The sequence below is a fragment of the Columba livia genome, chromosome 1, assembly GCF_036013475.1.
Source record: "Columba livia isolate bColLiv1 breed racing homer chromosome 1, bColLiv1.pat.W.v2, whole genome shotgun sequence".
Taxonomy (NCBI): Eukaryota; Metazoa; Chordata; class Aves; order Columbiformes; family Columbidae; genus Columba; species Columba livia.
The window spans coordinates 160,494,130-160,506,269 of NC_088602.1; the positions used below are offsets into that span (position 1 = coordinate 160,494,130).

The following is a 12,140-nucleotide window of genomic DNA, read 5'->3' on the forward strand; positions in this document are numbered from 1 at the left end:
TGCCCCCTATCTCTTTCCCCTTAAATTAGAAATACTTACATAGTAAAATGAATCCTTCTGTGATAAGTAATGCTCATGTGCATTGGAAATATATGACTCTTTTGTAAATATAGTCTAGGGTAACTTACAGGTAAGTATTCTTCCTGTTACCAAAATGCTAAGAATTACAAACAAGGCATTGAGACCATTCCTGGTTAAACTTGTGGCACAGACTCATCAGGAGACGTTTTCTCCTTTCAAATCAGCTTGAAACTGCTTTTGTTTAGGTGTTGAGGTGAGGGATCAGGATGCAAATCAACGTAAAACAACGGGGCTTCTCAAGTGAACCTATTTCTCAGGGCAGTACCTTAGTCAGAGCTGCAATTCTCTGAGCCAGCTCAGCCTCCACTTCGGGTAAGGTTTCAGCCTTCCTCATCGTCTGCTGCAGCTTCTGCTCCGCCAGCTCTAGACGCTCTTGCAGCTGTCTGTTTTTGTCTTCCAACTGAAGGCCAAAGATAGATAAACAGGTATTAAAAAAAAGTCAGAATTCAGATTTTTCTTCAGTTTTTTAAGTATCAGAGAAGCAAGCAAAACTCACTACATACGTATAGATACTCCACAGCATGGGAAAGCTCATTGGAAAGGTGGAAAGCATGAAACAGTGTAGGCTGACAGTCTTATTAATGATGAACGAATTGAGGCCCAAGGGTTATGAGAAGGTGAAGAAAAGAAGTTGTAAAATGGTACTAATGAAGATGAACAAAAAGCTTCTCTGATCAATGTGTTGTTTATCTGAGCAAAATAAAAGTATCGGTGCCAGTAAAATGAGAATTTTCTATGTGGAAATATTGAGTCTATCTCACAGAAAAGTTTATGTATGAGCTAAAATGGGAAAGAAGTACAATTCCAAAAGGACAGTATTCCCAGCAAAGTTTCTCAACAAATTGCCAAACACAATTTTCTGAACAAGTGCCAGTCATATATTAGGAAATGTTAAAACTTACATTTAATACATGATCATAACCTGGTTGCTATGTGCTTAAGGTTGCAGTGATAGTTTTCACTGTGAACCTACAACTAAGTCTCATTTTACACAAGTGCAATTGTTTAATCTGTGATAAACATTTAAGGGGACTTTTGATAACTGCAGTATTTTCTGTCCTACTGAGATGCACCATATGATTAAGAATTTTTTAATGACTTCATATTTCCTGCTTTCCTGTTCATTTGAGGTAATGAAAGACATGAAAAAGAAGTATGCTTTTAGATGCCTTTTTAATCCTTTAAAGGCATGAAAAACTAGGCTTTCCACATCACAGTTCTGCAAATCAACTTTAAGTCTGCCTGTATATATTCTAGGCCTAGTTCTATTGATTACTGGTTTGAGTAGGCAAACCTGTGCAGCACAGCATGTCGTACACTGACAGCAATAAAAGTTCAGATGCTGGTACTTTACTTGTCCATTGTTGGGTGTTTTTTATTCCTAACAATTGAAGATACCTCTTAAAATACTCCAAAGAAGCTGGCAGAAGCCAGAGAGTTTGAGTTCTGATGCTTTCCTTTCCCTGAAGAGGTATGCAGGTACATATATATGCACACACAGAGGGATGTCTGCATGTGTGTAAATATTTCTGCATATAGTCATAGAAGCGGAGATTTTCAGGTCACACAGGCTTGTTTCTTATATAGCATTTTATATTGTGTGAAGATATGATAGGTGAAAAATAATAAAGGTCTGATACTGAGGCTGAGGAGCAATTTAATCTTTTACAGCTTGAATAATATTCATTTCACATTAGCTTTCTGTTCACTTTTTATTCTTCAAATCACAAAACATTCTTTTAGGTTCACTTTACACTTCAGCTTCTGGAATCACCATGGAAACAAAGTAGCCTGAGAGAAAACTGCACAATCATGTTATATACCTTTCTAAAAGATATTCAAGGATCATTGAGCTTCATAAAATTTTATTTACATACTACTAATTTGTGAAATCACTACAACTTATTGTATGCAAATTTTGGTCTTTCCTGTGAAAGGGAATTTCTTTTGCTGACACTATTTTTTGATATTTTGTTTAAACATAAAATTCAGAAAATCATTACATAAGAAGCAAACATAAAGCTTTACTTAGGCAATATGATGGTGCACAAATATGCAAGACACTGTTAGAAAACACAGTTATTTTACAATGTTGAAGGTACATGTTGATTCGGGATTCAGAGTTGTGGTGGCTGATATGAATCTTAGGCATGCTGAAAAGGTTGTGGTTTTGGGTTTTCGTTTGTTTGTTTGTTTGTTTTAGACAAACTCATCTTTTGATTAAAAATGAACAGATTAACCTAATGGAAACCTCCTACTGTAGATCTTCTCCCTTTTTTTCATTTATCTTCATTATTATGAGGAAAGCAACTGACTAACACAGATACTGCACCTGACGTAGGATGGCTTCCTTGTTTGCAAGTTCATTTTCCAGCTTATCGTTCATGTCATGTATGGAGGTGGATTCTCTTTGAGCACTGAGGTAGCGCTTCTCCAGTGTAGTTATTCTTTCTTCCATATCTTCCTTTTGTGCCATTGCCTAACATGAGAAAAACACGCTATCAGGAACCATGCAATTAAAATGCCACGTAATTTTATACCTGTTCAATTTTCATGCTAAGAGGAGACAAAGGTGTAAAGTATGGTCAGCAGTAATTTTTCTGTTTAAAGGAAAATTTGTTTCCTTTGATATTTCTTGTAACTGTATTTAAAGTGGTAGCTGTTGAGTAGAGCAAACAAATCCCACCTTTTGTATATTTTCCTAGCTTCTATATTTTTCAGTGAAAAAACACATAGCAAATGCTGCTCACATTCACTTGTTTGCTTCTTCAACAACAGCATGCTTGATCAGAAAATAGAAAAACTCATATAATTATACAACAGTAGAAATATAGGGCAGCAATGTGGGGAAAAAAATGTAAATCTCCATTTCCACTCTTATTATTGGGTCCTGCTAATATTTTCTGCCGAAGTACATGTTGAAGACAGCAGACAACATATCCTGAAATTCTCAGAAAAAAAGTGACCACAATGTTGGATACATAACATAACCATAACACTGGGGTATGTTATCCATATATGTTATGGATAAGGATTTATTTAAAATCTTGAGCTGTTTTTATTCGTGCATGACAAGCTGGCCTCACCGAAGCCAATAGCTGTAATTTAGATCAAGTATACATTAGTCTGTCTATTACATTATTTATTTCTCTTCAATTAATTTTAGTGAAAGCAAGAAATTTTATTAGTTTTAAACTTGTGTCTGGCTTGCATGTTGCCATGTAATCTTTCACAATGAAAATATTCACCGATGAGCCTGTCTTGTTGCTTGTGTTATATTACACTATGAAAGAGGTGATGAAGAAAGATTATTATTGAAGTAAGATACAATTAACATATCAATTGATCCAAATAGCTAGTCCCAAAATGGACCATATCCAAGTGATCCTTTTGCATATTGCTGAGAAAAAAAAAAAAAAAAAAAAAAGTAATTACATATGTAATTCATTAAAAACTTACAGAAAAATATCCTATAATTTATCCAAGTTACACAATACTAAACTATCCTTCTTGCTGCAGGTATTTAACTTTCTGCATTAGAAAGACTATCTTTTGTGATAGTATGAAATAACTACAGGCACTTCCATTCTACAAGTACTTTTCTCAGCAGATTTGGCACTGATGTTTGATAATTATTCTACATGCAAATGTATTACTGGTCACTTTCCTCAGGAAGTGAAGGGCTGAAAGCAAGTAAGCCTGTAGATGGTGTAATGTGGCATTTAAGGGAGAAATAGCAGTATATTATAACAGGGGTAATGAAGTTACCACACATGAATAAATATTATAATTGATTATATAAATAACACCATTTTATAAAAAAGCTCAGATTTTTAGAAATGTACTTTAGACTATCTACATGACCAGCATCTCTATTTAATTGAGTTAATCTTAAAAACCTGAAATAGCTGAAAACTTCCCAGAATTTACTCTAGTAATACTAAACCACAACAGAGTTGTCCTTGCTTCCATTAGAGTTCCACATATACACACCCACTTTTACAAACATGGTTTTATGGAGAGATTTCTAACACTATTTCTTAATGTACATTTTGTGTTTCATATGTATGAGGGCTTTTATCAGTGCTCGACATTTGCTTCCCATATTCATGGGCCTCCATCAGTTAGTACAGGGTATCACAGGAACAGCAGTCGAGAAACAGGAGGTGGGTGTGATGAACTCCTTACCTCTCTGATGTCTCTCTGATATTTACTGTTCATTTCTTCTGTTTTAACGAGCTCTTTTCTGGTGGTCTCTGCCTCCTGCTCTACCTCTCCCACCCGGGAAGACAGGGCAGCCAAACGCTCCTTCATTTGTGCCATTTCATAGTTTTGCTTTTCCAGTAGTTCCTGAAGTTCAACAACTTGACTGGCTTCATCGTTTGAGTCTATGGAGCCATTTGATAAGCGCTGTTAACAGAAAAGTGACAGTATTTATTAATTATCTTTTAATGTGGAATCTATCTAAAGAATTTCCAAAACAAAGATTATTTTAAATATTACAAAATCAACTAGGTGAAGAAACCCACAATAATTTTCACTGTAGATAAGGCAGATGTAGTTCTGAAAAAAAAAAGCAAAATATTAGTATTCATTCATTTCAAGGAATTCCAGAGTGTAACATCACATAGAGAAGTAAACATTTGCATTAAGAGCAGAAGACTATACAAAAATAGCTTTAGTTTGACATAATGGCTGTTCAAGTACAAATTACAACAAAACAACTAAAAATCACCAAATTGCGGGTATACATCTTGGCTAAACTTACACAGCATTTAAACTTAATCAAAGTCTATTTCACTTCCAAAATAGGTCACGCTGCAGACAGGAAGCAACACTAATAAATCACAAATTCACTCTACCAGAAAGTGCTTAGAGGCTGGACAACACACTGGTTGAATCTACATTAGAAACAAGGTCTGCTGAAGTTATTTGTGTGCTTGCTGAAAGCCCTGGCATAAATACAGTTACAAAGAAAAAGAATCAAGAGTCTAGAACTCACAAAGCATTTGGAATATTATCTCAGGAATATGATTTATATTTCAAATAAATGATTTTGCGAAAGACGTGCATTCACTAGGAGGAGTTCCTAGCATTGCCTCATTATAACAGTCATGCTAGCCTCTTTCAGCAAAGGCAAAGCATGTTTTCATCCAAATTTAATTATCTCACAACAAAAACATATGCAAAAAGAACAAGGAAACCCAAAATGATTTGGTTTTGAACTGCAACACGAAAAAAAACCCAACAAAGTAGTCCAACCTGTCAGTAACTTTCTTGAATAGGTGCAATTTTATCATTTAAATATATATTGTGCAGTATGGGAAAATGTATTTCACTGTAACAGCCATTTTATATAGGTTATGGATCTCAGAGAGCATCATACAGGAATATTGGTTGTAAAGGGTGCTGCGTGTCCTTCGGATGGTACAGTGTATAGCAATGTATATATGAAATATTTCTAGAAAGCTCTGAGAGGAAACCAAGCTTGCTTTCATTAATACTTCCATATTACTATTGTCAAAATATATTTATACAGAAATCATCTAGAAAATTCAAAGAACATTACTTTGTTTAACGGCTTTAGCCACATTCTTTCCCCAATCATCCATAAAATGAACCCAGAACAAGATCACCTGCCCCTCTGTGGATCGTTGAATAAAATTATTTTACTCCAAAAATTCATTACATCAAATAATTCAGTTCCAAAATTGCTTTCTTTACAGTAGTTAATTATATTATCTTGACATTTTATGTTAGGCACTGAACCGTCATTTATCTACCTTGAGGATACCATGGTAAAATGACAATAGCAATTTGAAAACTCATTTACATTCACTTTGTTGTTTGGAAAGTGTTCAGTTAGTCTACTTTAATCAAAATCCCATTACTATGCAGCAATCATACATGTAAACAAAATAGTACTCAAACAGGATAAAACATCCTGTCATGCTTTATTCCACTGTGTAAACTTGAGATTTATTATCTATGATTATTATAATTTGTTTTATATTTTTAATATGATACAGCAATTTTAGTGGTTGTCACAGATAAATAAATTTTACTATGCATTGAATTTGCCCTACAATTTTCTACATAGTGATCCAGGAGTTGCTGCAAGGTTATAATAAGCCAAATATCAAATCTGAAAAGCAATAAATGGCATGTGATCACATACCTTATGGCATATAGACTATGGTAATTTTGAAATGGCAAGCTTCAACATCTAGGAGTATGCTCAATGGCAGAGAACTTATTTTTTAAAAAATTATTTTTTAAAATTTATTTTTATTATTTCTTTCTTAAATATGTTAAGAGCCAAAACACATACAAACTAACTGTGAAAAATATATTATTTTCTACTAATTTACTTAATATCTGAGATTTGTGGAAAGACAAAAACATACTTAAAATTAACCCCTGACCATTAGATTGCCAGTCATTCATGCATATATTTTGATTTATGCACATAAACTTCCCTTATAATTATTTTATGAACTCTTTGTACAAGTTGCTTTAATTCTAGTAATAGTTCACTTTTGCTTTACATTATTCCTGTATTCATATATAGAGCTGGTTGGCATCTAAAATTTCCAATTTACTAAAAAGTCAACACAGAAGAGGGTTAGATTGGATATTAGGAACATCTTCTTCACAAAAATGGTTGTTGGGCATTGGAACAGGCTGCCCAGGGAAGTGGTGGAGTCACCATCCCTGGAGGGGTTTATAAGACACGTGGATCAGGTTCTGAGGGACATGGTTTAGAGGTGGATTTGGCAGTGACAGGTAAATGGCTGGACTTGATGATCTTAAAGGTCTTTTCCAACCAAAACAATTCTATGATTCTATTTTGATTTTTCTTAGTATGATTTGGATTAAAAAAAAAAAAAGTTATCTTTAAAATACTATTAAAAGCAAAAAACTCAGCTTAAAAGTTGGTATTTTAAAGTGCACTTCAACGTTCTAAAAATATTACCTAAGGGTTTAAACTAACATTTTGTCACTTTTATGGCTTGGTACCATTTTATGATTTATCCATTATATGGGTACATCACATGGAGTAATCACTCCAAACGACCACAGGGAGGAAGTTATTAAGTATCAATTCAAGAAACAACTGACATAACTTTCCTCAGGTTCTCAGGGGAGTTTTTGCCAACAGTTTTAAGGTCGTATTGTCCCCTCTCCCAAACAAAAATATGCTTGAACAAGAATATGAAAATATGCTATGCTGGTAGAAGCAAAAATATCCTGTAGATGAAGTGGATTCAAACACATTTTCTGCATTAGTGAAAGGAGGAGGAACCTCCCATGTCCCAGAGGAATTCCCTATGGAATAAGCTAGGGGACAGAACTGCAGCATCTTCTCTATTACCGGTTTTGTGAGGAATGGCCATGTCCCTCTTTTTTTTTTTTTTTTTGTAATCAGGTTGAATTTTCTGTGCTGAAATAATTCTGATACTCAAAGAGTATTAATCACAATCCATTTGTAAATAAACTGTTAGTTGAATGCTTATAATAATTAACAGAGATCTCTTCAAAACTCTGCTTTTATTTCACCTGAAGCACTCTGGCAAATATTCTCAAAAGAGCATGCAGAAAAGAAGTTTCAAGTAGACATTCATATCCCTAGACTAGCTAAAATCCCCAATATTTGCAGAAAATTGGGGCAAATCAGTAGAGAGTGGGGGAAAAGAAAGTACTAAAAGTAAGCTGAAACAACTGGCAAGTCTTTAAAGAAGGGCAGATATCAAGGAAAACTTTCTAACTGGTTGAAATATTCTAGCAGAGAGAAAAAACGTGATCTGCAGATCTGGCTTACAAGTTAGTCATCCAGATAAAGTCTTCAATAAATTTTATGATTCCATTAAACGTGGTCATGCAAAAGGTACATATGGACACACTCCTTAATTCCAATATTTTTACATAAAAGTATCTACTAACAATGGCTATTTTTTCTTTGGAAAAAAAGAAAAAAGTGGCAAATAGCTCATATGCTCCAATGCTTTTCTCTTTTTTACTAACTAGTTTATCCAACAAATATAATCCATTTCTATCATATTTACTTATTTAGACCACAATGTTGCAGAAATAGTATCAACACATATTCTTGACTTACTCTTTGTTTTCCATAGACACAACAGGTACCAGAGCTGCCATTGTGCATGTCTGCTACACAGGTCAAAAAGCTCCCTGCCCTCTCCCCCTGCTCCTTTCTATGAGTTTCTCAGCCAGATGAGAAACCTGATTGGTCTCAGTCTGAAAGACCTAATAGACCTAATACAACTTCAGACATCTTTGCTTGGGCTGGTTCAGAGCAAACAAAGGTAAACGGGTGACTACATCTGCACTCAGCAATGTAGTTCTTGCTTTCCTCATTACTGGCAAGAATGAGAGAAATAGCAAAAGCAAGAGGAAGGCCTACTGTGATATATATATATATATATATATATATATATATATTTATTTTTATTTTTTTTTTTTTTTTTTTGGTGTGTGTGTTATATCACCACACAGAAGATAAATAGCTGAGGAATCACAGCCCATAGTAAGTGTTTCAGAGATACTTTTACTTTATAAAGAAAGTTTTAGGGAGAGAACCAAAACGGAGGTGAAAGAATCATCAAGTAAGTCTCATGACAGTGATGGTATAAACTACAACAGAGGAGGGACACTGCAGAGGAATAAAAGTTCAAAAATATCCTATAGGACTGAGTGTCATAAAGGGTAATACGGACTAAACAAGAAATGTCTGGGGAAAAAACAAAACAAAAACAACTGAATTGTTTATAGTCTGTGGAAATGGAGAAGGGAAATAAATGTTCATGTTCCCTACTGCTGAACACTATGAAAAGGAAACCAACATCCCTGGTATCAGATTCTCTTTCTTTCAAGATCCAAAAAGCACAGCAGTAAGGCGACCTGCTGCTTGTACAGGAGCGTCAGCAGGGAGAAGGACAGCAAATTGGAGCATCACACATAATAAATCCCTCCTACATCATTACTTCTCTCCTGTATTCCCTCTACCATGAAATAACAAAAGGAAAACCACCCACAGACCGGCTTACTAGTAAAAGCCAAGAATGATGGTAAAAGGAACATCAGGAGAAAGCATAAACCAAGACTAACCCAGAATATTGTACCCTCTGTTAATTCATTTCATATTGCCCTTTCAATCCTGAGCCTCAGCAATAATACTGAAGGCAAACTGAGTAAAGGAAGTACACTTAAATTACAAAAATAGAGTAAGAACACCAGACTGTAGCAGTTGACAAATTGTAAGGCTGTTGATTGCAAGGTACTTTTTATTTTTTAGAAAGAACCTTACAGTTGGTTACATATGTGGCAAAATATACACAGTAATCTAGTTTTATAAAGGTTAATCCCAAGAATAGTAAAAAAGTACCTCCAAGTGAGATTTTTCTCTCCAGTTACAAAACATCTGACACAGATTTGTTTGGTCTAAATGCTATCAACCAGCAATTAATCATGAATTTTGCACTAGGATTTAACCTAGGAGAGTGGTGAGAAAGAAAAAAGTAATACCTCATGGGGTTACCTCCAAACAAGCAGCAGTGGAGATAGGATTGATTTATCTGATAGAGCTCCTCATCAGCACAGTCTGTGGTAGTATGAGCACAGGTGATTCACATGATGCCCAGGTGCACAAGCATCACCATGTCTGAGGACCAAATTAAGCTCTGTCTAACCACAAAGTACCTTGGAATAATTGACAGTAATCTTAAAATAAAGAAGTTTGGTATTTTAGAATTCCTAGAGGAAACTAGTATTTTTATGGTGTAAGCACTGTTGGTTTTGTGTTTGTGTGTGTTGTCTTTACAACAAACAAAACCCTAAACCAAACAACAACAACCAAAACAAAAACCAACCAAACAGAACAACTAAAAGTTTGTGCCTTACATCTGCTCTTTACTAAGACACTATCTAAATTGCTGCAGAAGTTCTTGGAAACTGGAATATACTATTACCTGCCTCCAGATATGGCATATCCTCATATCTGCCATAAGCCTGTGACCTTAACACTTATGGTGACTGGACAAGATATCACTCTTTCACGCACTGTTATCCTAGGATGGCATCTCCGCCTTATGAAACATCACTGACTCATTTACTTTTCTGAGAATAGTCCCTTCATCTTCTACTAAGGCAGGTGCCAACTGTTTGTCTGTGAAATATGGATGTATTTGGTCATTTGCTCGGACTTTTGGTCAGTTGCTCTGACTGTTGGTCCGTCAACTGCTGATATGGCAGCTTAGATATGAAAGCTTTCCTGTACTTCATACACAGTATGCAGAATTTCAGTGGTATAAGTCACTTTAGAAATATTTTGGAAATTCAACATCATCAGTAGTAGTACCAGTTTTAATACCCAAGTTATGCTTAGACTCTCTTTGAGCCAAGATAATTCCTACAAATAATACATGTAGAGAAAATTCAACATGAGGAACAGTAGGGAAGAAATGTCATAGCACCTTTAAAAGCTTTTAAACAGCTAGGTTTAGGCAAGAAACCCCACAAACCTGGTAAATATTGCCTGAAATCCCAGGGAAAAAAGATTACTTTAAACACTGGTAGTGGTGGAGATGTTCCTTCCAACTTAGAAAAGCTGGCCATGAAGGCCAGGTTGTCAGGGGAGAGACAGAAATACTGTGTGTTTCCCAGGACAAATAACTTTTCTGAATTCTCTAATATAGAAATACTAAAAAGGAAATAAAATAATTAGCAAAGGAAGCTAAATTATACTCATCATCTGTCTTCATGAAAGTAAAATGTAATGCTTAAAGGAATAGCATTTGCTGAGGCTGTTTGAGATGTAAGAATGACTGAATAACAATAGTTACCAGAAAATATTCTTTACTACAATATGGAGCTTTTCCACCCTTATTCCATTAAAATGCCACATGCACAAAAAAGGTTTAAAATAAAGTAAATTATATTAACAGAGCTGTTTTAAGGTTCTGGATGGTGGCAACTCGTGTCCGGTGGTGACACATCTAGGTAGGAGAATATTCGATAATAGAAATGGCCGCATCTTAATTCCCATAGCAGGTGATCTTTGTCAGGTTTTTAAACAGATTTTCAAAGTCCTCTTAAGCTCTTCGGTTTGTGCTAGTTGGCCTCTTTTCAAGCTTCTGTATTTGCTAGCTTGTAAATGTCTCTTGCCTAAATGATGTATCTCAGAAGCTTTATTGTCGTAGAGAAGAAATTTTACCGTGCCAGTAAAAGTTCCCCCTAGACAGCATGTGTGACCTTACCTGTTTAATGACCTGGCATCCACCTGCCAATGAGAGCAACTCAGTGCAATCTGCAGATGTTCCAGGCACAAAAAGCTAGACCCAAAAAGCTGCTTGTTTTTTGGTTTGTGTTTTTTAACTGGGATAATTCCATGTTGAAATCCTTAATACTTTCCTATTGCAGGTGTCTTATAAAGTTTTTTTAAGTAATGAATATTCATAGTTAATACTTCTCATTACGTCTATTTACCATTATTTTATTTTGAAATGTTTCATTCTTCTGGGCTTAGGCTGAAGTACTTTATCAAATGAGAACTTCTTTTCACAAAATAAGAGGCGACTGATGGTGGGCACTAAAGTAGAAAGGTGGAGAGCAGCTAGTGCAGAGGATATGAATTAGAGTGCACTGGTTGATCTGGTGTCAATATAGCCTCCTGTTAACTCCCTATCCATTATGCTTTAATTACTATAAGGAGCAAAAATTAGTTAGCACAAGCCTTCAATTCAGCTTAACAAGATCAACTTAAATTGCTTTGATTATGAAGCACAGAAATTTTCTGGACATAGTATTTGAGAAACACTTAATATGAAATGAAAATAATATGTTACATTTGCCTTCATTCCTCTTTCATTAATGTTTAAACATGCAGCTTTCTCAAAGGACAAATATTCTTATTTCCACCTGTTTCTGCTTATAAGAAATGAGCCCTGTGGCTCAAAGCAGAAGACATATCTTGCAAAGAAAGTGCAAAATTAAAGATTTTCGGCTAAGCAATGTGGTTGTATTTAAAGCATGAGTGGGAT

General features: G+C 35.0%; 1 protein-coding gene across 10 annotated transcripts in view; it reads right to left on the reverse strand.

Moving 5' to 3' along the window:
* PPFIA2 (PTPRF interacting protein alpha 2) overlaps positions 1–12,140 on the reverse strand; it is a 317,732-nt gene that overhangs the window by 64,753 nt on the left and 240,839 nt on the right. For all 10 annotated transcript variants that reach the window (XM_065041448.1, XM_065041464.1, XM_065041457.1 and 7 more), the window contains 3 exons: positions 4,270–4,491; positions 2,414–2,560; positions 347–481 (listed from right to left, as the gene is read on the reverse strand). In XM_065041448.1, the coding sequence (XP_064897520.1) occupies positions 347–481; positions 2,414–2,560; positions 4,270–4,491 (504 nt within the window). The remainder of the gene's footprint in view (positions 1–346; positions 482–2,413; positions 2,561–4,269; positions 4,492–12,140) is intronic.